The sequence below is a fragment of the Rhineura floridana genome, chromosome 1, assembly GCF_030035675.1.
Source record: "Rhineura floridana isolate rRhiFlo1 chromosome 1, rRhiFlo1.hap2, whole genome shotgun sequence".
NCBI classification, from domain to species: Eukaryota; Metazoa; Chordata; class Lepidosauria; order Squamata; family Rhineuridae; genus Rhineura; species Rhineura floridana.
In genome coordinates, this window is record NC_084480.1 from 65,934,763 (window position 1) to 65,962,184 (window position 27,422).

Sequence of the window (27,422 nt, forward strand, 5' to 3'; positions counted from 1 at the left end):
CTCCCTGATTGCTCAGTGATAGTTACGAGATGCTGGATGGAAATCTACCACAAATGGAATCCATTGCTCTCTGCTCTTTGACACCTCAGTATGATGGAGGAGGTTTTCTCTGGACAGAATGGAGGCTTGGTGGATGTTGCAATTGATAATATGTGGATAATATTTTTATTTATTTTTATTTATTTGTTTCATTTTTAAACCGCCCATAGCGAGTGGCTCTCTGGGCGGTGTACAAAAGATTAAAATACAGAATATCACAATAAAATCAACCTACCAACAGTAAACATAAACAGCAAACAAAAAAAAGATTTAAAATTATAACATTAAACGCTTAAAATGCCTGGGAGCATAGCCAGGTCTTAACCTGGCGCCAAAAAGAGAGAAGCGTCGGCACCAGGCGTACTTCTTCGGGGAGGCTGTTCCACAGTTCGGGGGCCACTACAGAAAAGGCCCTAGATCGAGTAACTGTCCTCCGGACTTCCTGATGGGTTGGTACCCGGAGGAGGGCCTTAGATGCTGAGCGAAGTGACCGGGTCGGTTCATAGCGGGAGAGGCGTTCCACAAGATACTGCAGTCCCACGCCGTGTAAGGCTTTATAGGTCAAAACCAGCACCTTGAATCTGGCTCGGAAACAAATGGGTAGCCAGTGCAAACGGGCCAGAACAGGTGTTATATGCGCTGACCGGCTGGTCCTCGTCAGCAGTCTGGCTGCTGCGTTTTGCACTAGCTGAAGCTTCTGAACTGTCTTCAAGGGCAGCCCTACGTAGAGCGCATTACAGTAATCCAACCTAGAAGTTACCAGAGCATGAACAACTGAGGCGAGGTCATCCCTGTCCAGATAGGGGCGTAGCTGGGCTACCAACCGAAGGTGGTAGAACGCATTCCTTGCCACCGAGGCCACTTGCGCCTCAAGAGACAAGGAAGGATCGAAAAGAACCCCAAGACTACGAACCTGTTCCTTCAAGGGGAGTGTAACCCCATCTAAAACAGGGTAAACATCCACCATCTGGGCAGGGAAGGCATTCACCAACAGTGTCTCAGTCTTGTCTGGATTGAGTCTCAGTTTATTAGCTCTCATCCAGTCCATTATCGCGGTCAGGCAGTGATTCAGCACATCCACAGACTCACCTGTAGAAGATGAAAAAGAGAAATAGAGCTGCGTGTCATCAGCGTACTGGTGGCAGCGCACTCCCAAACTGCTGATGACGGCACCCAGAGGCTGCATGTAGATGTTAAAAAGCATGGGGGACAAAACCGACCCCTGAGGGACTCCACAATGGAGAGTCCAAGGTGTCGAGCAATGTTCCCCAAGTACTACCTTCTGGCGACGATCCGCCAAGTAGGAGCGGAACCACTGCCAGGCAGTGCCTCCAACTCCCAACTCCGCGAGTCTCCCCAGAAGGATACCATGGTCGATGGTATCAAACGCCGCTGAGAGACCAAGGAGAATCAACAGAGTCACACTCCCTCTGTCCCTCTCCCGACAGAGGTCATCATACAGGGCGACCAAGGCTGTTTCAGTGCCAAAACCAGGCATAAAACCGGATTGAAACGGATCCAGATAATTGGTCTCATCCAAGAGCACCTGGAGTTGACCGGCGACCACCCGCTCCAGAACCTTGCCCAAAAAGGGGACATTCACCACCGGTCTATAATTGTTCAAGTTATCTGGGTCTAAGGAAGGTTTCTTTAAAAGAGGTCTCACTACTGCCTCCTTGAGACTACTAGGGACTACTCCCTCACTCAAGGAGGCATTTATCACTTCCTTGGCCCAGCCGGTGGTACTAGTCCTGCTAGCCTTCACTAGCCAAGATGGACAAGGATCTAGAGCAGACGTGGTCGCCCGCACCATTCCAAGCACCTTGTCCACTTCCTCAAGCTGCACCAACTGAAACTCATCCAATAATGAAAGACAAGACCGTGTTCTGGACACTTCAATGGATTCATCTGTCATAACATCGGAGTCTAGGTCCCTACGGATGCATGCGATTTTATTTTGGAAGTGCCCTGCGATGTCGTTACAGCGAGCTTCAGATGTTTCAATGGTATCTCGAGGACCAGAATGTAAGAGTCCTCGTACAACCCTAAAAGGCTCTGCAGGGCGGCAGAGAGATGTCCTGTTAGAGGCAGCGAAGTGGGACTTCTTCACCGCCCTTACTGCTTTTATATACGACTTAGTGGAGGCACTTACCAAAGCATAACTGCATCCGTCTGGAGTTCGTCTCCATCTGCACTCCAGCCTCCTTCTCTCTTGCTTCATCACTCTCAGCTCCGGGGTATACCACGGAGCTGTATGAGCTCTGCATCGAAGAGGGCGCGCGGGAGCAATCGTGTCGATAGCCCGGGCCATCTCCGTATTCCACAGTTCGACCAAGGCCTCGACAAGAGCGGCAGTACTATCAGCTGGAAAAACTCCCAGAGCCCTCTGAAAACCAATAGGATCCATAAGCCTCCAAGAGTGGACCAACTTAATAGGTCCCCCACCCTTGCAGAGGGAAAGAGTCGTCGTAAGTCTAAAACTCAGCAGGCGGTGGTCTGTCCATGACAATGGAGTAGATGAAAAACACCCCACCTCCAGATCACCATCTCCATGACCAGTGGCAAAGATCAAATCAAGAGTGTGACCCGACACATGTGTTGGGCCAGTAACAAATTGAGACAGCCCCATGGTTGTCATGGAGGCCATGAAGTCCTGAGCCGCCCCAGATAAGACAGTCTCGGCATGAATGTTGATATCCCCCAACACTACAAGTTTGGGGGACCTCAACAATACCTCCGAGACTATCTCTGTCAGCTCAGCTAGGGAAGCTGTTGGGCAGCAAGGTGGGCGGTACACCAACAGGATTCCCAGTCTGTCTCCTTGGCCCAGCACAAGGTGGAGGCACTCTAGACCAGTCGCCATCTGGACAGGATGCCTGGTGAGAGAGAAAGTACTCCTATAGACCACAGCGACCCCGCCTCCCCGACCCTCAGATCTGCCATAGTGCTGCACCGTATACCCAGGTGGACAAAGCTGAGAGAGAGCAACTCCTCCCTGCTCACCCACCCAGGTCTTGGTTATACATGCCAGGTCGGCACCCTCATCCACAATTAAATCGTGGACAAGGGAGGTTTTATTATATACCGACCTGGCATTCAAAAGCAGCACCTGGAGATCTAAGGGCTGGCTGATAGAACCAGCAGTTCTGTGGCCTTGAGGAGAACCGGAACAAGGCACAGACACAACTTGTCTGGGGTGAGTTCCCCTTACCTGGCACGTTCTCCTCCTAGCGCCATACCTCCCATAACCCGTCACTACGCTAATTGGGGCCCCCGAAAGCCCCCCCGTTAAATACAAAGTATGCTCTCCCAGACACATATTTAAAAATACTTAAACACAACAGGCACATTCACACAACAATACATAAAATGCACATAAATACATACAAACACATCCACACAATCTCATTCACGCAAACACATCCACACAATCTCATTCACGCACATAACAAGCAAACAAACAAACAATTAAAATGCACCCAAACAACAACAATAGCAGCCGGCATTAAAAATACTCCTCCGCATCAAGCTTCGTCCGTAAGTAATGTCTTCAAATAAAGTTGTAAAATATCTGCCCGCGACCCAATAAGCAAACAAGTAAGCAAGCCAGAAGGACAGGACACGCCCCAAGCAGCGAACTTGAATGGAGTGGCGGCAAGCAGGCAGAAAGCCACGATGAAACAGCGACAAGGAGCAGGCAGAAGCAGCGGAACCCTGCAGCAGCGATCCAGCGAGCTTGAATGGAATGGCGGCAAGCAGGCAGAAACCCAGCAGCAGCGATCCAGCGATCCAGGACTCACAAACACGCCGCAGCCACGGCAACCGGCGAACCGACGCCGAAACCGGAACCGACCAACAAGCAGTCCAAAGACCCGAGAGCAGCGGCAGCAACAGCAAGAGCCAAAGCAGCGGCAGCCGCAAATCCAAAACGGCCTGAGCCACGCCGAAGACCGAACAGCAGGCCCGAAGACAAACGGCCCAAACGCACCTGGAAAGCACCCAAAGGGCAACGATGCCTCGAGAACCGCAGCAGCCAAGGCAGCAATGCCGCGGCAATAATGGCCCCCGACCCCCGACACACTCCAGCTGCAGCACGCCAAAGATGGAACTCCGCAACGGGCCAGAGCAACCCAAGAACCGTGGCTCCGCCCCAAACCGAAGGCCGAAACAGCAAACTGGGTCCAGGCAAAGATGTAAAAGCAAAGATGTAAAGTCCAGCCACAGTCCAGGACCGCACCAACGCCAGCATAAACAAGGACATCGATGGTAAGGTAAGGTAAGGTGATAAATACCAGGCAGTAGGAAGGGAAGAAATTAGGAGCTGAGGTGCAGAGCTCCCAATCCTCTTAGAAGAAGGTGTTCTTTAAGTTCACTGATCCTTCTCTGCTAATTATCTTCAGTGTTGCAAATAAGTTTGATTCTCAGAGCTAAACTATACACAATGTTCTTCTTTAAATGCCTAGGATGGCAGGATTTCCAGTTTAAATAGGTGTGGGCATCAGTGGGTTTGCTGTAGAGATCAGTGGCTATTTTGTTGTTTTCAATGGTGAGTAGGACATCCAGAAAAGGGATGTGTGGATTGTCATTTGTACTATTAAATGTAAACTTAATAGAGGGATGGATAGCGTTGATGTAATTTTTAAATTGTTCCAAACTCTCTTTACCATTTGTCCAGACCATAAAGATGTCGTCAATTTATCGCCACCATATAAGTGATTTGTTGATGGCCTTTTTGAGGATCTCCTGTTCCAGTTTACCCATAAAGAGACTCGCATATGATGGAGCCATGCGGGTCCCCATAGCTGTGCCTTGTACTTGCAGGTAGTGTTCTCCATTGAATGTAAAGTTGTTACAAGTCAGGACTAGCGTAGCTAAAGTTGTGAGAACCTCTGTTGGAGGATTGTTCATATCTCTGGTGTTAAGGAACTCATTTAAAGCCTGAATCCCATCATTATGTGGTATATTGGTGTAAAGAGATGTGACATCTAAAGTAGCTAGTATAGTATTGCTGTGGAATTGATACTGCTTGTTTAAAGACTCAATTTTAAGCAAGAAGTCCTTGGTGTCCTTGATATATGATGGGAGGTTTTGCACCATGTTTTGTAAATTTAAGTCAATGTACAGAGAAATCCTTTCAGTAGTGTTGTTGCCTGAGACAATTGGGCGACCAGGATTGTTGGCTTTGTGGATTTTAGGCAGCATGCAAAACCTTCCAGGGGTGGGATTTGGATTAACAAGGAGATCAGCAGTTTCCTCTTTAAGAAGTTTCCTACTTGTAAGGTTTTGTATAGATGTAATGATACAAGTATTAAGATCTGTGGTGATGTCTTTGTCAAGAAGTCTATATGTTGTTTCATCCTTTAGTTGTCTTTGTCCTTCTGCTATATAGTCTGTAGTGTTAAGTACCACAACAGCACCACCCTTATCTGCAGGCTTGATGACAACATCCCTTCTCATCTGAAGGTTCCTTAGGGCTATTCTTTCTTCTTTTGAAAGCTTGTCGTGAGTAGGAGTTGGTGTGTGGTTGTTGATGACTCTGTTTATTGATAAGAGAAAGGTTTCTAGGACTGGATTCCTGTTAATGTTCGGTGTCCAAGTTTTAGGTGGCAGAAACTGTAGCAGAGGATCTCTATTGTAGAGGTCTATGTTGTTCTTAGAGTCATCATAAAAAAATTCAGCCAATCTGCATCTCCTTTCAAATGCTCTGATGTCACATTTCATCTGTGCTATATTGTGCTCTCTAGGTGTTGAGCAGAAGTTGAGGCCTTTGGATAGAAGCCTAATTTCATTAGGTGACATTTTGCCAGCAGTGAGATCTATTATTGTTGTGGAGTCATTTCTGTAAGTTATGTCAGGTGATCTTGTTACACATGTGGAAGTTTTTGGAGTAACTCTTTTGAATCTCCTGTTTGTCTTTTTCTTGTGGTTAGCTTTTGCTCTTGTAGTAGATGAAAATATTTCTTTATAAATAGAACCCTGTGTTATTAAATTGGATGGAATAAGAGGAAGATGATATCTTAGAATATCCCTTTTGCATTTTTTCTTTTTGGTGGCATGGACATTGATAAAAGTTGTCTGTTCTGTTTTATGGAGCAGATACAGGAGGCATTCATAGTTGCATGGTGTTAGAATGTTTCTTTGAAACATTAATTCCTGCTGTAGTGTGTGTTTCAAGGTCTTGATTTTCAGAAGATTCTGCTTAATAATCATAGAAATAAGGAATATGCTCAGCTGATGTTTCTCTATGTGCCAATTTAAACATAAAGGGATACTTTCTGGAATAGAAATTGGTTTATAGATCTCAAGGCCTCATGGGATAATGTTTAAGGTCTTATATACTTTAAGATGCTCTATAGTAAGTTGTCATTTTGTAATCTTCTCTTGTAAAAACACTGCATACCTTGGGTGGTGGTTGTTGTGCATGATGGAGAACTTGAATGAAGAAGACTGGATTCTCGTTGGATGCCAGTTGCTTTGGTATACAGATAAGACAGTTTTGAAAGCAACAAACAGAACTTCACTCAAGCTACATATACATATATACATACATATATATATACATACATACATACATATATACATACATACATATATATATATACATATCCTGCTGATAGAGCACATTATTGCAAAGTATAACAGAACAGAACTGCACACCTTTGCTCTACTGCTACACCTCAATCAACACTACTGCTACCATTGCAGATCTGAGGTAAGAGTCCGTAAATGGCAGAGACTTATGATTTTGAAGTGGATAAACACACATCAGGGACCTGTAGGGTTGTTTGGACTGCCAATCTAAATCACAATTCGCAGATGTTAAAAGACTAATGCTCCACATCTTGATTCAGGGTGTTAGGTTGTAATTCAGTTGGGTTAAGAGTTATGAAACTTAACAAGCATGATACTAGTCTGTTTGGAAGCATAAATGGTATGAATGACAAGTACAGTGAGCATGATTACAAATACTTCTCAAACCCATTTCAACCTAGCAGAAGCTCTGAAAACACTAGGCATGGACCAGAACACTGTGTGTGGGTATCGAACGTGCACAGGAAGGATCCAAACACAAAGGTTGTCTTATTCAATTCTCCATCAAGGAATGTGTATATTTACACACACACACACACACACACACACACACACACACACACACACACACACACACACACACACACACACACACACACACACACACACACACACACACACCTTATAGGGCACTATGCACTGTAATAATCAAACAGAAGATAAAAGGGCAGCCACTTGCATGTGCGGAATTTGATGCATTACACACTACATCCAAAACACAATCACCAGTGTTGCTCTATTAATTGGTATAACCTACACATATATTAAGTGCAAAAGAGCACACAGTGGAACTTTCCTGGGGTTGTACCATTTGAGGGGGATATGCATAGGACAGAATGCTTCCCACATGAAAATCTCCCTGCATTTAGAAAACTAGCATGTCAGGGAGAAATTTAACATATGGCCTTTCTAACTAAATTCTGGGCTCCTATTGGGAGGAAGGGCAGGATAGAAATTTAATATATAAATAAACAAACTATCCACAGTTGGGGGGTTGACATGGGAGAAACATTCCAAGGTGCAATTTCCCACCTGCATTCTGAAGTGAACAGGCACAGGAGGGCTAGATCAAGTCATTCTTTGTGAGGTTGGCCCTAATTCTATCTTCCATTGTCATCCGGTCTTGTCTTTCATGATCAAATTAGTTTTTAAGAAATGTACTACCACCCTTCCCACTCCTTACAACAGTACACACTAATCTTTCCAGCAATATAAAATTAAGAGAATCAGGTAAAACACAGTGCAGATTATGGAGTATTTCTATTTTACATCAGTGCAGTTTTAAATGTACATATTGTTAAGCTATAAAAAAAATACAATCTATCTTGTTATGGGAATCAGGAGCAGATTGCAACATCAAGCTTCTATCCCTACTAGGGGCATGGTCAGCAACCCTGACGAAACTAAGTATGTCTGAATGGGAGGCCACCTGAGTAACCTATCTCTGCCATTTTGTGTTCTGTATCATGGAAGAAAAGTGAGATATAAATGTAGTAAATTAAATACCCGCTACTATAGCATACATAGAATATAGGCATGAAAATGACCGAAAATGCAGTCCATCTCCATAGGCAGGTTAGGCTTTCCATTGCCAAGTCTGGCAGGGAAAGGTAGTCATGATCTCTACCAGCAATGGAAGGTCTGTACATTTTTAGGGTTCCAGATTACAGAGAATGCAAGACCTGGGAAATACACAGCTTCAATATATTTGTAAAGCAATAATGGAACTCTACAGCTTAAACTGCTTCAGGTTTCTCTTGTTCAGGCACACTGCAGTGAATTAGCTGTGGTCTGTGTTCCCGAGATGCCTGATAAAATCATATATTTAATATTAATTTATCATGCTGCTAAATCCTGAGCTCTTTTTCTTTAATCAATGCAATGCAAAACATCCTTTTTAAAGCCCTATCATATCAAGTATCCATTTACAGATCTTAGATTTTAAACAGCTTAGATTAATCAGATATAAAAGCTATTGATTTTACAGTTGCATATCCCACTGGTGCCTGGGCACATTTGCCAGCCAGAAGAACCACAGTGCATTAAAATAAAAGGTAACCTTTTAAACAAACAAAGGAATTATCAATTCTCACAAAAGCAAAGAACTGAAACATAGGGGTCAGTAGCATACAAAGCTGCCAGGGTAGCCTGCATAGACTAGAATAATACAAATCACTGTCTGGCACTTTATTTATTTTAAAAGCTTATATGCTGCACAATAAACTAAGTATATAGGCTGTGATGGGTAAGGGAGTGTGTGTGAGCAGTGAACTGAATTAAATCCCCTTCTTTTCCTCCTGAATAGCTCATCACATGATTCCAACTTCTTTTACAGGGCCATAAGCATTGAGCCCTGGCTCTAGATCAGGCTGGGCAAGTGTGCAGGCAGTGCATGATCCAGCTTGTGATAAATATACAGAAATACTTGTGTACCTTTATGGCCCCTAGCTGGATCTGGATGACATTGTATAGGGGTTGTTGCTCCATATGGCAGGGAATGATAGAAGGCACAGTTTTGACTGTGGGAGGAAAGACAGGAGTTCTTCACGCTGTTCTTCTCTGCTCTATGACATATTACAAAGCTTTGACACTTTACAAACCAGAGTTTAAATATATGACAAATAATTTTGAAATTAAACATCAAGAAGTTGCTTACTTTTTGTGCTCAGACTTTCCTAGCAGATGCCAGCTTTGTCTTACAGAAGAAACCATGAGGCAGAAGTAACTGTAGTCCAATGTATTCATAAACAGTCATGTAATTAATACTAATCTAAATCAAGTCCTTTAGATTTAACTGAAAGATTGATTGGCTACAACAGGGCCAGGGAGCCTGTGGCCCTCCAGATGTTGTTGAAATTCCAACTCCTATAGCCTCAGCCAGCATGGCCAATAGCCAGGTATGAAGGGAGCTATAGTCCAACAACATCTGGAGAGCCACAGGTTCCCCAACACTGCACTATAGGTTCTGGACAGGTTCAGAAAGAAGCTCTTGCAGAATACATACTGAATTTGATAAATTAATTTATCCAATTCATTCTTATAAGACATTAAATTTAAGGAAGAATTAGATAAATTTATGAATAGATTTATTCAATAGCTATTATCTATGACAGGTAGGGATGTACTAGAATTCTATCCAATTTGGTTGTACCAAATTTTCCATTAATTCATTTATTCACTATCATTGCAGATGGGAAATTTTATGTAATGATTTTCCACGGCCATTTTCAGGAACTGTTTTTTTTTAAAAAAACTGTCTAAAATATTGATACTAATATTGATATTTCCTTCCATTTATATTTCCTTTAATTTATCAACATTTTCTTTAAAAATATTGACTTTCCTTCCAAAATATTGCTTTTAATATCAATATTTTTTCAGGGGAGGTGAGGACCGGATCAGTAAAACCAGCAGACAGAGCATGAACTTGAATTGATACCAGCCTGTTAGGTTAACTGATTGCTTTCAAACCGGCACTGGTCAACGGATACTATCCCTAATGACAGATAAGAATGGAACCTCCATGCTACCACATGACGATCTCCATTATGCCCTGCTTGTGGGCTTCCAAAGGGCTCCTGGCTGGTCCGTGCATGAAACATAATGCTGGATTAGAACGAACTTTATTTGATCCAGTAATGCAATTCTTGTCACACAAAAGAAAAGAAGTGGACATTTACTATCTCATTTTCTAGGCTGGATGGCAGGCTCTTATATCCCAGAAGCTGGTTGATCAACAATTGAATAAAAATTAAAATACAGGGAACTGTTTAACATAGAAGAACACTGCAGAGCAGTCAATAAAATAGAATGCATCATATAGAGATTCTCAAATTCTGTCACAGTGAGTCCTTCATTGTAGAAACAAAACTACTGCTTGAACATTCCCAAGTACAGGAATGATTGTTGCTGCTCAGTGTAATCCCACAAATAATGTTAAGCAGAGCAAAGTAAAAAGGGTACAATGTACTTTTAAGAATCTTGTAGCAGTGATCTTGCAACGGCAAAAAGGCCAACAGAAAAATAATAAAGTGTGAATTCTGTTGTAAAAGCACCTGGGAGGAATGACGGAAAGCCCACAGCCCACACAGCTGTCTCCATAGGAAACTGTTGATTGGGTAACAGTTGGTCCAGTTGAGACACATAAAGAATATGGGTAGTCAGCCTAAGGTATGAGTGTCACAGGAAGTGAGAGTTTATGTCACACTTGGTAAGAGCAAAAGGCCCATGGACTTGGCTATGGCAGAGTTAGACCTACATATATTTTTTCTGTATCCATGCCATGGCTCAGTAGACTAGAGACAAAACCATCAAATGGCATAGTACACACTACAGTGGCACTATCAAATATTTTGGATTTGATTTGTAGTGCTCCTGCCAAAAAGATCGACCACCACTAATGTATAGCTATGTATTTCATATTTATCACTATGCAACTGATTTGCAGTATTATCCAAAACTCGAGATGATGTGTGCACATTCTTGTGGATATCTTGCTTAGATCTGCTTAGGAAAAATGTGTTCAAATTTTGGTTCAATCTGAACTTGCAATCAAACTTCCAAAGAGGTTTACTTTCAAGGCTAGATTTTCTACTAATATCTATGATGCCCCCAAACCCTTCAGGTTTCTGGCAGAGGACAGCTCCTGAGTGATAGCTTTTCCCTGCAAGATGGCAGGTTAGCAGTGTTATTAGCTTCCAAATTCCTAGGGCTAATTAAAGCCACTATCCTAGGTGGGGGAGTGGTGAGCCTCGTCTCTCCCTTCAGGGGCAGGAAGGGGGGAGGCATGAGTTGCAGGTGCCTCAGCTGTCAGAGGGCGTGGAAGACCCAGGAATTATTGAGTCTGAACAGGACCTTGGAGAGGGAGCGAGCCTGAATTTGAGCCAATTCCCACTGATAGTGCGCTCTCAGAAGAGGAGAGCACGCCGCCCCCAGTTGTCGCAGAGGAGCCGTTGGCGGAAGATCAGGAGAATGTGCCAACTCCTCCCTCGCCAAGCAGTTCTCAGGATGCCGCCAGAGTGACGCAGCCTCCTGACCTCGAGCCTACTCTGGAGCAGGTGTCTTCCGATGAACCGTTGGAAACACACACTCCGTCGCCTCGCTTCCACCACCGTGAGAAGCAGACAGGGCAGAGACAGGACTTGCGAAGGAGTCAGAGATTACACTCGAAAACTTCCCTACTTAAGCTGGCAGCGCACGGGTGGTGGTGGTTGCTGAGTCAACTTTCTTCGCATGTCGCAGAGCATGTGTAGAGTGTAGTTAGGGATTCAAGTGAGCCAGTACAGGTGTTTCTTATGAAGCGCAACGCCTTTGATGTATCCATTACTTTAATAAAATGAGATTTAATTGCACCCGCTTCTCAGTCTCATGGTTGCGGCTCTGGACGGAACAGGGAGTGGGGTGGTGTTAGGCTCTATACATAAAGAGCATTGCCAGAACAATTAAGAGGCCATTTTCCTTATTTTGGCCTTTTACTATAACAATATCTTTTCCTTATATTAATGTAACGTGATGGATCAAAAGGTCAAAAGTAAAGATAGATCAAAGGCAACAGTTCATACAAATATAATTAATTCATTTCCCTTTTCTGTTAAAATCTAACATCTATCTGGCAGCAGATTAGCAGCAGCAGCATCATAATTATTAATATTATTAAAATTTATATCCTGTACCTTCCTTCAAAGAAGCCCAGGGCAGCTGAGATAGAGAACAAATATACATGCGTGTGTTTCTTCCTTCAGTCTCATATCTTCTCTCCCCCCTGTTTAAGCATGCTAGGAAGCCAGGGTGAGCTGGTGTTTTTCACATCACGCTCCAAGGTATCACTCAAGACCCTACACTCTCCAAACACTCTGTTCACTAATGGCTTTCCACTGGGTCTCCTTGGAGACTTCAGATTTGTAGTTAAATGGTTAAATACAAAAGGGGCTATCTGGGATATGTCCCATGCTTCTCAGCTACTGCCTGAAAAAGGAGACCTTTCTCACTGAACTTTTCTTAAGTATTTAGAAAGCAAACTTTGAGGTCATTTTTTTAAAAAACAAAAAACAAACTCTAATAGTAAACTGCTGAATTCACTACAGGATGTCAAGTACTACCACTCTACTTAATCAGACTCACAGCCTGATCTTCAACAAAATCAATGGCAAAACACTCCACAACAGGAGATAGAGAGGAAATATTGAAGGATATTTATTTAGTAACCAACGCTAGACATTTAGAGGCTGAGATGAAATTTTCAAAGGTGAAAGAAAAATACAGGAAACTGGATTATCACTTTTCTGCATCTGCCATCGAAAGCGATGACATGGTTCTGCCCCCTTTCCCAGTTCTTGCCCCTCACAACCATAGTGATGATGCTGTATTTCAGGTATAGTCAATGTGGTGTCCTCTAGATGCTCCGGATTCCAACTCCCATCAGTACCAGTCAGCATAGCCTATGGTCATCTGGAGGGCACCCTCCTGCATTCTATAGGTCTATCAGCTTTGTTGATGTAGGTTTCCACCTTACTTGCTACCCCTTCAATTTCCAACATAGCTCACTGACAATTCAAGCGAGAGTGGGAGAAAAATGGGAGTATTTTAAATGGTACTAAAATTCAAAACAAAATTCACTAATTGGTGATCTTTTTCTATGTTGGTAAAAAAGTATATTATGCTTAAAATAGCTATTTATATATTTACCTATGTATACAAATTTTTCTTTCCCTTTAGGAAGTTTTACTTTCATTAACGTATCTTTGTTCTAATGTGGATATTGAGAAATGTTTGGTGGGGGTAAGTTGTTTTCTTGCATGTAAGAACACGGATGTGGTTCTTGCTTGCAGTGTGTGTGTGTGTGGGGTATGGTTTATCATTTTTAGTTTTTGCTTTTTAAACCTGGTTTTCAATCAATATATTCAATTGAAGTATTTCAGTGGGAGAACCAATCATGTGCCAGTCCTCTGCCTGGATCGTGTCCACTGCTTTTCTATGGAGCTCACTGTGATGGAGATGGCAGCCATATTTGTGCTATATAAGGAAGAGAGACAGGATTGTGTACGCCTGTCTTGACCCCAATGATTGTGCATACTCTTCCCACTGCTGATGTCCATAAGCTCAGCACAATGTCAGAAAGGAGAGCCTCTGTACATAGGTTAGGCTCTCCTTTCTGACATTCCACTGAATGCACTGCTGGGGGGGGGGTTAGAGGCAGAGGGCGTGGCCCTACTTCCCTGATAAGTAAGCTAAATATGTAAAGGACTAGCAAGCAAACAGCCCTTAAGTCAGCTTTCAAGTACTCTGACTGACCTGATCAAATTCCAGGAAACAGCAAAAGTTGTCCCCAGGTCTCACACCTATTGTCCTTTCAACTTCTGTGCAATTATTGTTCAAGTGCCAAACAGCCTCAGTACTTAGTAAGCATCAGCAATTAAGTAGCAGCCTCTGTCAGTCTTTCTCCTGATCTCATTTGTTTTCAGCAATTATCACACTCTTCAAAAGTGCAACTTCAAAAATCCACTTTCCTACTGACAAGCCAAAATGTACATGATGCTAAGTCACAGCCCTCCTGCTTACCTTGTTTTATGGGATAGAAGGCCATTCTTTCATTGGAGAGTGTCGTTCTGAAAAAGAGAGGCTTTTGTCTGTGGGGAGGGTGTGGAATCAGTCAACATATGTATTTGTATCTTAACTTTGATTTAATCTTAGGACCAGCTCTTTATGTTTGTTTATTTATTATGTTTCTATCCCAACTTTCCATCGAATGCTACTCAAGGCAGCTAGATGAGCGAACAGGAACTTTACTTCTTTTCTGAATTGCCTATTTTGATTGATGCCTCTATATCTGTGCATTACTAAAGGGCAGGCAGAGAGAGAGAGAGAGAGAGATGTAATTGCTCCAAAACTGCAGCTCAACAATAATCCCATGTTTTAGATGTCTGCAAAATGACGGATCTGGCTAAGAGTGATTGGGAGGCCCAGCACACAAAAAGAGGAGGGTGGGTTATAGATCTGGCTTTATCATATCTCTCCACAGCCATCTTCCCACAGATACCCTCTACCTTGGAGGAAACAAACAATACAATAGAGAGCTTGTGGGAGTATAACTTAGAACTTATGAAAACCTATGTAAAAATGGAGTGTCCACACTTCCTCCGAAGAATGGTTTGTGGCACAGCTGTTAACTGAAATTTTACAAAACAAAAAGGATTTTCCCAGGGAAAGGAATCCTGAATAGCCACAGTCTTCCTAATCTTATACTCAAATTATTCACAGCATTTGGTAGGAAGTATGGGGACATGATGCTATTGTCTTTTATAAATAAGAGTTGGAAGGACATGATCTCAGAGCAGGAAAAAACAGGACACCCTTTGTGCAGCTCTTAGTTAACATGAATGAGTAGGAAAGTGTCCTCCTATGTTGCTGAAGGAGTGATTAAAAAAACCAAACATCATGGGTCCTTCCATTTAAAATAAAGCATTCCTTGTATGAAGCTCCCACCCCCCCGGCAAAGTATAGGTGAGAGATAAAAGAAATCAAAAATGTTCTCATTTAACAAAAGGATGTATGTTTGTATATGTTCGCCCTTACAGAATTATCTAGCATATTCGCAAACAGCAGGACTATATAGGACACATTACCTCACATCATAGACCACAATCTTTATTTATGTGTTAAGATACATGCTTTAAACACTCACTATGAAATCACAGGAGCTGGAAGGCCTGCAAGAATCCACACAGCAGGCATGGGAAACTTCAAGCCTCGGGGCCAAATATGGCCCTCCAGTCCCATCTATCTGGCCCTCAGAACTCTCCTCAGGCCACCAGCCCCTCTCTCCAGGTCACACCTCTCACTGACCCTACTTCACACCCCGAGTGTTTTCGTTTGGCTGGAATGCATCCTTAATGTCCGATATGCCTCTTGCTTGTCTGGATGGAGGATAGAGAGGGGTGTATGAGTAACGCTGACATTAATTATTCTGCTCACTTTTTGCCCTGGTGCAGCCCAGGGCATGTGTCCCTTCAAAGGTTCCCAGAAGAGAATATGGCCCTTGGGTTGAAAAAAGTTCCCCACCCCTGCCATACAGCAACAAGGAATAAAATAGAAAATCTCTTTAGGACAAACGGAAGAGCAATAACACCTGCTTGGGTTTCTGACTAATGTTGCTGGTCAACATATCATGCAAACAGGAATATCTATACCTGTCTGCTCAGAAGTAAGCCCAATCAAATTCAATGGGACTTCCTCCCAACTTATATAGGATTGCATCCCCCAAATCCCAGGGGATTAAAGCATTAATTCAAAAATTAAGCTTGGATGTATGAGGCTTTATTATGCACTTGGGCATTAGTCCTTTCTTCAACAGTCCAATCCCATCTGTTATTACCTCCCCCCCTGCCCCATAGTCGTCCCTGAGGCTGCACATCTTTTCTCTCAAAAGTTCTATAGGACATATACACTTTCTCCATTTCTAGCACAGAGAGAGGAAGTAAAGAATGATATAAAAAGAAGTGACAAAAAATCGGGCTGGAGTATGACTGCTGTACTTCACCATACAGGCATAAAACTTCAGTCTAAACCCCATCCGTACTCTCTCTGATCTGCACATGGAATCCTTATGCATGCAGGATTCACAATTTATGTTAATGAGGGATATAGATCTGTGAGCCCATCCCTTTGCATCTCCTCCACAGAGAAATGAACATAGAATCATTAGTGATAGTGAAGCTTTGTGCACATCTCAGTGACTGAATAAATTTATTTTGGTCAAAGACCAGGCAGCCCAATACAGTGCAATAGAATACAGCATAAATAGCTTCAATATTAAAAGGTAATTAACATTTTGGGAACATTACATAAAACTCGCATAAAAATCATCATGGACTCATATTATAGAGGGCATGTTAGCTTCCTCCTGCATACTATAGCAGCTGCGCAGAACGAGGCCACCTTCGCAGTAATCCGGTGATCCTGATCTGCAAGCAAGCGATATAAAAGGTCGACCTCCGAGCCCGAGGAAAATTTAAGCAAAATTGGGGAGATGAAAATAGTACGGAGGTCCGAATATAAGGAACAATGTAATAATACATGGCTTGCAGACTCCACCTCCCCAGCCCCACAAGGACAAACCCGTTCACGGAGGGGAACACCCTTATACCTTCCCTCTAACAACGCTGACGGCAGGACATTAAATCTCACTAAGGCGAACAATTTCCTATATTTAAAAATGTGCAAATTTGCTAAATAATTGGCAGGTGCAAAAGGTTTCGTATTGATATAGCAGTGAGAGTAGGCAGCAGCCAAGCTCAGATTGTTTAGAAATTCAGTGTCTTTAAGACGTTGGATGATAGCTATTTTGGCCTTTGAGTAGCCTAAGGCCCCAACCTCTTGGAGTGAGAGGCCGAGGGCTTGCAGTTTTTTAATTATTGCCTGCTTCCAACTGGACTGGAAAGTATCCGCCAACGTCAATGGCGCCAGCCCAGTGGGTAAGAATAATAGCTTCAGCCAATAACTGAATCTATACATCCAGGCGCAGGTCTCAATTAGTAATATCCCTAGCTCAAGACGTAAAGCCACATTAGAAACACAACTAGGAACACCCATAGTTGTTCTCAAAAATTTGGATTGGGTAGATTCCAGCGGTGCACAATTACCACCGACACAGATCTGAGTCCCATACAGTAATTGGGCAGTGACCTTGGCATTGAATACCTGTACAGCCAAGGGGACATGTTGACCACCTTTAGTATAAAAAAAGGATAGCAATGCCTTTACCGATCTCTGGGCAATTGCGGCGGTCTTGTTCAGGTGCGCCTTCCAAGTACCCGAGGAGTGAAACAGTATTCCCAGATACCTGAAAGCAGTAACCTGATCTATAGGGTGGTTATTAATTTGCCACCGTTGCTTACGTTTTCTTCGGGAGAAGACTAATACCTTGCATTTAGCGTGATTAATTTCTAGCAATTCTTCTGCGCAAAAAGAGGCAAGCGCTCTCAACAAACGGCAGAGTCCAACACTTGTTTGGGATAAAAGGACAATATCATCAGCATACATGAGTGACGACACCAATCTCTTCGCCAAATTGGGGGGGTGGGAGTTTACGCCCTCTAAACATTTAACTAAGGAGTTGATATAGAAATTAAAAAGGGAGGGAGCAAGAATGCATCCCTGCTTGACTCCGTTAAAAGTTGGAATAGGGGCAGACAAATGTCCAGCTCGATTACATCTAACCCTTAAATAAGTTTTCTCGTATAGACACCGAATTAGGCACAACAGGCGTATGTCAATATTTGTGGCCTGTAATTTTCCCCAAAGTCTCCCCTGGGAGTTAAGGTCGAATGCCAACTTAAGATCAATGAAAGCAGTGAAAAATGCTCCCCCCTTGGAGGAGGTATATTTTTCCACCAGATGATGGAGAATAAGGCCCTGGTCCACAGTAGAACGTCCTAATGTAAAACCGGCCTGTTCATCAGCTAAAATATTTTCATTCTCCATCCAGGTGGTTAGCTTCTCAAGGAGGTGGCTAGCATATAGTTTGCTAATGATACTTAACAAACTAATGGGTCTGTAATTTGCTGGCTCCGACCTTTTACCTTTTTTGAAGATGGGGACAATAATGGCCATCCGCCAATCCTCAGGGATACAGGCCGATTGATCAATAGCAGTGAACAGGGCCGCCAAAACTGGCGCCCACCAGTCTAGATGTTCCTTGAGGAATTCCGGGGGGATGTTATCGCCACCAGGAGCTTTGCCCAACTTTTTTAATAAGTGTTCTTATTTCATGGATGGAAACGGGGGCCATTTTGGTAGGGTATTAAGATCCTCCCACTCTAAACAAGTAATACTTTGTCTTTTGGCATAAACGCTAGTAAAATAACCTTCCCACTCGCTAGCTAGTATATAATATTCAACACACGATGGTGTGGACTGCCACCCCCTGGAGACCAGTCTCCAGAACGTTTGGAATCTTTCTGTCTGGAAGCTTCTGTTAAACTTTGCCAGGCTTCTCTTTGGAAATATTTCTTTTTCTCTTTAATTAAGATTTTATAACGTCTCTTTAATCCCAGATATTCTATGGGCAATGCTGGTAAATCAAGAGCTCTATATCTCCTGTATGTTTCCATAAGAGCGTTCTTCAACACAACACATTGATGATCAAACCAAGGCTTAGACACCTGCGCAGCAGCGCGAGAACTTAACTGATTTTGGAAACTTGGGCAGTTATTTAAAGAGCTCATCAGTTCCTGAAACAGCAAATGGATTGACTCAGGAGCAGTTTTGAATACGAAGCTGCTCCGGAGGCGAAGGCTGTCTTTGGAATATAAAAAATTGGATATCTCATTTGCTAAAGTAGGAGTCCATCTAATATGGGAGGCTCTTCTCTCCACCTCTAAATTGTACATTGGTTCGCATGCCAAGAGCAGCTTCACATTACCCAAACTAAGGGTGAGAGACAAGGGGAGGTGATCACTCTCGCCTCTGGTACCTACTTTGCAGCTGAACACACGACTTAGCAAATTGGGTGTAACAACAAAATGATCAAGTCAATGTCCCATAGCACGTTACAAAAGTATATTCACCACAAAGGTCTCCCGCAACACCTGCGTTCAGCAGAACCAAATCGAGGCAATAGGTCGTCTGTAAGAGGTAAAGACCGGCATAATTGCAGCCCTTGTCCTTAGATTGCCTGGAGGATAGCGAGTGAGATGATTCCACTACTGGAGGGACAAGATGGAAATGTTCATACAGAGCTTCATCTTTATGTCCCATCCTTGCATTAAAATCCCCCGCCACAATAAAGTGAGCTGAAGGGTACTTGGTCATCAAGTTGTTAATGTACTCCTCCATCTTAGACCATATCTCCCTAACTAGTTGTTTCCGAAATAGAGGGGGGAGATAGACGTTGATCAACACAAAGATATCAGAGCACAGCTTAAATAATAGGGCAAAATCAATGTCCTCCAATGCCTCTAATCTTATCGGTTGAATACCAAGTTTGGTCGAAATCAATGTAGCCAAACCACCTTTTGGGCGACCACCCCTGGTGCTGGGAATGGTCTCAAGTGAGTAGGCAGCGAAGCCACTCAGGGCTAGTTCCTCGCTAAGCCAGGTCTCTTGGAGCAATATGATGTTGTAATTATTAATGAATGTGAGAAAAGAGGGATCAGAGCACTTATTAGACCAGCCCGCCACATTCCAGGATATTATTGATAAATGGTCGTCTGGCTGTGATGCCTTGTGTCAAATGGAGGAACAAGGCAAACTGCCTACAACTGCAGGGTTAGCCACATCGGGTCCGGGAGAAAAGTGAAGAGTACCTAGCAGTGAAGGGTTATCCAGCACATCGCAGTGCAAGTTGGTTGTGCTGGAGGAGAGACTCTGAGGGGCATGATCTTTTAAAACCTTCCCATTACTCTGCATTTTGCTTGTAGGCAGGAGTACGCTCACATCCCTGGTTGAGTATGTCTCTGCCCTTCTGCGTCTCATTTACTTCCTCAAATGGCAGAATCTTGTCCACCGTAGGGCTCCATCAGCTAATGTTGGAAATGATTCTGGTAGTAAACTTCTTCGATTGGTCGGGAGGGGAAGTTAGAATTTCTGGACTACCCTGCTCCCAGTCCTCCAGACGTCTCATTTCCAGCCAGGATGACGATTTATCTGTTAGGATAGGGGGGCTGTTAACTAGGTTGCTCTCCAAAGGACTCAGTAAATCAGAGTAATCAAGTTTTCTTATAGAAGAATTGATTTCCACAGCAACCTGAAGACTAGGAGGGCCATGTGTCCTTCTTAGCCTACCCCCTGGAGACATTGGGCTGATTTTATTGTGAAATGATGAAGAGTTCTCTGCCTCTCAGTGGACTCGGTGCTTGTGTGGCTCCTTAACATCTTGAGAAAATGAGAGCAGTCGAGATTTTAAAAGATCTAGTCTCAATATTATATCCGTTTGGGCTTCTGCTGGAAGAGCCCCAAAAGAGTCAAGTAGCCTGCACTCCTTCATGTCAAAGAAGTCCTTATCCATATCGTTATCCGAAAAAACAAAAGACCCTTGAGCGAGTTCATTGGCATTAATGTGCTCCGTGCACTCAAATTCATCTCTCTTCTTATTCACAAGGGCAGTAGACTCTTTAATTACAGCCTCAAACCGATGCCTAGATGATTCCTCGATCTCTCTGGGGTTCAGGCGGTTGCATAGGTGGTATATCAAGGAGAAGGGAGATGACACATTTTCAAAGACTCTTAGCACCTTAATATTGTGACTACTGAGAGCTTCCCTGCAAACATATAGTTCATTTGCTACACTGCGCTCTCTAAAAGTGATCATTGCCCGTGCAGTGGCCCCAGAAACGTAGAGGTATTCAACACACACTATGTCGTAGGCAGATAAGGTGCTCAAAGGGGTTCCCTTCAAAAGTTTTAGGAGGTGTAGTTTCCGCTGCTTCTGTGAAAGGAGGCCCCTCGGTTTAGGATAATTACAAAATGCCAATTTCTTGCGATTTAGTATTAAATTCCAGTTATTAGAATTATAGGGCTTCTTCCGGCCAAGATTGTGTCTTATATGTTTTGTGATTTTATTATTATGATGTATGTATTTTATCTTATTATGTTTACCGCCCTGAGAGCTACTAGCTATGGGCGGTATATAAATGCAACAAAATAAATAAATAAAATAAATAATTTGCTTCTGGAGGAAAATTAGACCTTAGAGCCCTGTTATTAGTTTCATTGGCCAAAGTCTGAAGGAGGGGCGGATGATGAAGGACCGCACCAGCTGGGTTCAAGACCTGCAGGGTCACGGATTCCTTAGTTCTATCCTTTTTGCGGGGAGATGTGTTGCTCCGAGGCACCACTCTTGGGGAAGGGCCCACATCGAGATGTCTGAAGAGTTTGTCAAACTGCATTTTCTTATACTTGGGGGCCTTTGGATTATTTATGTTTTTGCTCTTCTTGGTTTTATTAGCCACTTTTTTGGGGGGGCTTCTCTTGGTCCCCCTGGAATTTGAAACCTTAACATTCTGTATGTGGGGCTTAATCTTACTTGGTTGGGCTGCCATCCTCGCTTCTGGCAGTTCGTGAAGTACTTCCAATGTAATTTCAGCAACAGTTGTTAGCTGGTTATTACTCTTATCTAGGAGGATTTGATGTGTTCAATTTCCCTCATAATCGAAGAAAGCCGACCCTGAATTGAGAATCCTTCGGAAGTGGATATCTCTAGTTGATTAGAAGACCCTTGGGTAATTTCATCACTCTCATGCGGGGCCCGCTTTAAAATTTGCTGTAACAGTGGGTCAGAGGACAAATTTCCTTGGGTGCTTTACCTTTCTTGAACAAATGCATTGGAGGGCACAGGGCGACTAGCTGCTTCCGCAAGCGAGAGCTCACAAGCCAGGTTAGGGGTGTTATCATTGCCCTTTAAATCAGGGAAATCACCCTTCCAACCAAAGAGTCCAGTCGTGGCTTGTACACTGTTCCTCCTCCATATTCTCTAATACCTGCTTCTCCACAAAAAACTGTGTAATCTTCGTCTGGGTGTCTCTCTCTTGTAAAGAGCCATTCTGGGGGCAGGGGGAAATTCCCAAGGCCTTATAACCAGTTCTGGTAAGTACCATGCCTCATGCCTTGTTAATCTTTTAGCAATTTCCCTAGCAGGATATACTAAGGAGAAGGCAGCACTCTGGTCCTGGAAATTAGAGAAGTACAGAGGGACTAGGAAAGCTCCATTCGCAAACAAACTGCTTATAACTGGCTGAGTGTATTTTTCTTCCTTATTTATGAGACTCAGAATAGTTGTCCTCTAATTAGCCCCTGAAGCTGTCTTATTTCCTTGTTTTCTTTCATGCAAAAGGGCGTCTCTCGAGATAAAGAACCAGCTGGGGAGTTTTAAAGGAAAGAGTGGGAGACAGATTTTCCAAAAGGAAGCAGAGCGAGTATAAAGGTTGAACTCTCAGGGTATCAAGTGGAGGGCATTCTTCACCACTAAACAAACACTGGCAGGTTGTTGAAAGATTAAATAGTCGAGCCCGGTATGGTAATATTGTGCTAAGATGATACACACAAGGAGAATTAGATAAATACTCAGCTGGAAAAGCTTGGCCGGGGAGCTGCCGACGCCATCAGTCCATCTCAGTGACTTGAGGTTGTCTGAAATCTTTGGATTATAGTGACCCTGCCATGCTATCCACTGTTTTATCCCCACATTACAGGTTAGGTTTGTCATGCCAATTTGCCCTTTGCTGTCTGTTGGTAAGAGGGTTAGTTTTTATAATTTTTAATTGGGATAATTCTTTTTTGAAATTTTCCTGTTTTGCTGCATTGGGTGGAAAACAAGCAGTTAAGTAAATTCCTTTTTAGTAACCTGGTGATGTTTTACAGCTCAGCTGTATCTGCTTGTAACAATTTGGCACCTCTTTATCAGGAGAGGGGGCCTGGTTCCATCAAGGCCGTAAAACTTCTTGGGTATGTTATGGGAAACTAGGAATAGGCACCAGGTGTTGTGAGAACTTCCCTTTAACATTTCTATCAAAGAAATGTTAATTGGGTAATTGTCTCCGGCTGGGGGGGAAAAGTTTCCCATAAGAAGAGGTACCAAGGTTTGAGCTATTGTTCCATCCTGGAGCATTACCTGGCATATGGGTATGTTCTGAATGGCTCCATTCCAAAGAGATTCTGACTGGTGATTTCCCTGAGTGGAAGAAGGCTTTCCAGGCAAAAACCTAAGACGGTGTGAGTATTGCTATAGCAGATAGCTTTTGTTATTTTATTTTTGTGCCAGAGACTTTCTTTTGAAATCTGTGTTTGTATTGGTTACCCCAAATTATTACACATACCCCTTTTATCCTTTGTAACCTCCTTTTATATTTTTTCTATTTTTCTTTTTATAAATAAAGTTTACTTATTTTAAAAAACAGTGTGTTTATCCCAGAGATGGGGGTCAGTTCCTAAATTCAGTCCTTGCCTTTCGACCAAGCTACTAAGTAACTGAGAAAACTTTTCCCTGGGGCCTCAGAAGGGACTAGGAGGGTTTTTATAGCCTCTAGTCCTGAGAGGCTCAGGTGTCCATTGGGCTCTGGAGTTCCCTTCGCCCAGAGTATTAACCATAAGAAGGGTGGTGGTGGCAGTACTACCTAGTAAGGGGTTTTTTGGTTAAACTCACCCTGTTAGCGCAAGAGTTGCTGGGCTCAATCACCCAAGGTTGGGGATTGATTTCCGGGACAGTGTAAGCAGAAGAGGAGGACTCTCTGCTTTCACTACAAGGTTGAGAGAGTAATATTCATCAACCATGCAGGGTAGTTCACTGTGGTAACCCAACAGCAGGTAGGAGAGCTGTGCTGAGAGTCCAATGTTAATATTGCAGGCCAGAACTGGGGCTACTTAGTGCCTCCTTATATCTCCTCCCAAACCAAGTAAATCACTTGATTGCATGAAGAGGCCTCATGCTCCATTGAGTTGCACACAGACTGGTTGAACTTTGTAAATATTCAAGGAGTAAAATGAAGTCTTGTACTTGGTTTTTTCACTCCCTCAGCCACAGGCTCAGGTAATGCACACATGTACCAGGGATACACTGTGTAGCCCTGCTTGTTCCCATTCTGTAAGAAAATGCAAGCTGATCTTATACCACCCCCACAATGTAGAAAATACTGCCTAAAACAATTGTCAAGCAGTACTTAACACAAAAGATACTCATCCAAATCTGGCAGATAGAAATCAAGCCAAAAGTTCAAAAAGCAGGAGAGTTCAGATGGTTCATGGGGAGAAGAAATTACTGACATAAGAAATGGAAGAAGTTGTGCCAAGTTGCTTTGCCCAATGGGAAAGGGGAGCAAGATGTAGCAGTCTGGATCCCCATTTTAAGTACCTGTGGATTCTGCATGTGAAAGGAATTAATGAGAATGCATGGACTAGCCCTGCCCATTTGATGCCAATGTATTCACCAGTCATGCCCCTGAGTAACAAATGTTTGGAGTCATTCTGAAAGTATGCACCTAAGGCTACCCTAGAGAGACCTGTGATTGCCCACTTCAGGCTGCCACCATTGACACCCACTGGCCAGGGCTGTGTGGCTGGCATCAGCATCTAGGAGAGGGCTAGCCTGTGTGCTTTTGTTACTCCCTTCATGCATTTCATGCCCACAGGTACAGAATGCCTGAACAGTGTGTCCCTGTCTTTCCTGGTTGTATTTGTGTCAAGGTTAGTGCTTTCCCTCGTGGCCCAACCAAAGCAAGAACTAGATGAAGCAACTCCACTATGAGGAAAGGTTGCAACATTTGGGGCTTTTTTAGTTTAGAGAAAAGGCAAGTAAGAGGTTACATGATACAGTGTATAAAATTATGCGTGAAGTGGACAAAGTGGATAGAGAAAAGTTTTTCTCCCTCTCGCATAACACTAGAACTTTTGGACATCCAATGAAGTCGAATGCTGGAAGATTCAGGACAAACAAAAGAAAGTACAGTGCATAGTTAAACTATGGAATTCGTTCCCACAAGAGGCAATGATTGTCCTCGCTCCCAACCAAAGAAGCAGATTCAGGACTTGCTGACCGGGTTTTTCAGCATAAAACTTTATACCAGAAATCAGAATAGGGATCTAGCATCTCATGCTAAGCCTAAATGGGGATTCAAATGGGCATATTAGATGTTGGAAGCAACAGCAGATGAATTGTCTCAATAGCAAATACTAGCAGTGCTACTTCTTATATACAGAAAAAGGATGGGCACTTGACACTATGAATTAATTCAAGTTCTTTCCAACACGAGCTACAAAGCTCCCCACAATTGGGATTGTTTTTGTACATTTTCAAGCACCTGCTCTCTTGAATAATTGTTCCATACCTAATCACTATATGCAAAACCATTCAGTTGTAATTATATTTGGTATTTTATTATTTTTGTTATTACTGAACAATCTGGGACCCCAGTAACTGAAGGAGCACTTCTTCCCATATCAACCTACCCATGCATTAAGATCTGCTGAAGAGGCAACAGATTCAGACACTGGGTGAAACTCATGGTACAGTGACAGGAAATAGGGCCTTTTCAGTTGTGGAATTCCCTCCCCATTGCAGTACGGCTGGAGCCATTGTTGCTTGCCTTTTGGTGACAGGTTTTGTAGAGAATACCTGATGTGTCAGCTGTAAATGGGTATCTGTTGCTGTATTATGTATTTTAAATATTTTATCTGATTTGTTATTTTTTAAACTATTTTTAATGGTATTTTATGTTGTACCATGTGCTGGGATCATGAACTGATGATGGTCTGGACAGAAATCAAAAGAACAAACAAGTAACATATTATTACAGTTTATTTATATACCGTTTTTCAGCCCAATGGACTGCCTTCAAGTCAATTCCCACTTATGGTGACCCTATGAATAGGGTTTTTCATGGTAAGCGGTATTCAGAGGGGGTTTACCGTTGCCTCCCTCTGAGGCTGAGAGGCAGTGACTGGCCCAAGGTCACTCAGTGAGCTTCATGACTGTGTGGGGATTCGAACCCTGGTCTCCCAGGTCGTAGTCCAACACCTTAACCACTACACCACACAGCCCAAAGGCCCTCAAATTTCAAGATAAAGACAGTAAATCAACTGAATCATGTGAAAGAGCTCTAGATACAGAACCAAATACAAATTAATTTGAGAATAAGGTTTGCCAGTTTGCCGGACATGAATTTTTCATGCTTTATACCACGGTATCCTGAGCTATATTTTCTACAAAAGTAGAACAATGGGGCTATACACTCAGCTGGAAGCCTTGATATTACTGTGATATAAATAACAAACAATTTAATTGTGCATATTCATGCAGTTTTTAAGATTTGGAACTCTTATAATAAAATGTTATGTAACGGCAGGCTGCAAAATAATTTCATTCTGTTCTGAATATCTGTGAAGCTGAGTTTTGCAGAAGGTAAAACAGAGTCTGTTGGAGAGGCACAAACGGACTTTACTATCAGAGATAAATATTCCTTTCCTCCCAGACAGTTTAATAGACTCACTTAGGCTATTAAATATAAAATTGTGCTGTTTATTTGTTCCCTACTCAGATTATATTGATTTGAGTTCAGGTTGCTACTTGAGGAGATGTTGTTAATGATGTGCCTCTGGTAGAGCTTAAAATGAAAAAAAGAAAAAAACCGTGCACTTTTAAAAAAAACAATATGACACTGGATTCACTTCTATGTATTAAAAAGTACCATAAGAGCCTCTGTGACTTTGCTGACTAACAGTCTCATCATTAAAATCTAATTAAAAAACAACAACACTTTTTGTAAATGGATGTTTTATGCAAATGTTCCTATTTTAAATAAAACGCAAGGCGTTGTATGGCTGCTATTATGGATCAGAGTAAAATAAAAAGTTTGTAAAAGTTAAAAGGAGCTTTCCTTTGTCTTCCAGATAAACTACATTAACTTATGAGAATGTGTCTTAAATTTTAGCACAATATTGGTGCTAAAGTGGCAATTACTGTATCATCAGGACATCTCAGAGATAGTATCATTACCTACCTGACATCTTGGGGGCACTGGAGATAATTTCCCTCACGTTTTCAAGGACTTTCCTGATCTATAGGCCATAGATAATAATTCTGCCATCTTGCCCCTTAGCCCCAAACTCGGGTGATAGAGCACTAGGGGTGTGGTTGGGGGATGGCTGGGGAGGGGTGAGACATGGGTCTTTTGCATTGAAGCCCAGATCTTCTCCCCCCCCTTTTTAACCTTAATTTTTTAAAAAAAAATGCTTAAAGGGTGGCTGGGCATGCTGCAAAGCACAGTGCTGGTGAGACACACGCCACTCACCATCTTGATTTGTGCAGA

General features: G+C 42.8%; 1 protein-coding gene across 7 annotated transcripts in view; it reads right to left on the minus strand.

Moving 5' to 3' along the window:
* The window catches only part of ST8SIA4 (ST8 alpha-N-acetyl-neuraminide alpha-2,8-sialyltransferase 4), a 168,924-nt gene that overhangs the window by 57,952 nt on the left and 83,550 nt on the right, over positions 1-27,422 (minus strand). Inside the window, exon 5 of one of the 7 annotated variants that reach the window (XM_061623265.1) lies at positions 14,188-14,234. The exons of the other annotated variants lie outside the window; for them this stretch is intronic. Within the exon in view, the coding sequence (XP_061479249.1) occupies positions 14,188-14,234 (47 nt within the window). The remainder of the gene's footprint in view (positions 1-14,187; positions 14,235-27,422) is intronic. 7 annotated transcript variants of the gene reach the window in all.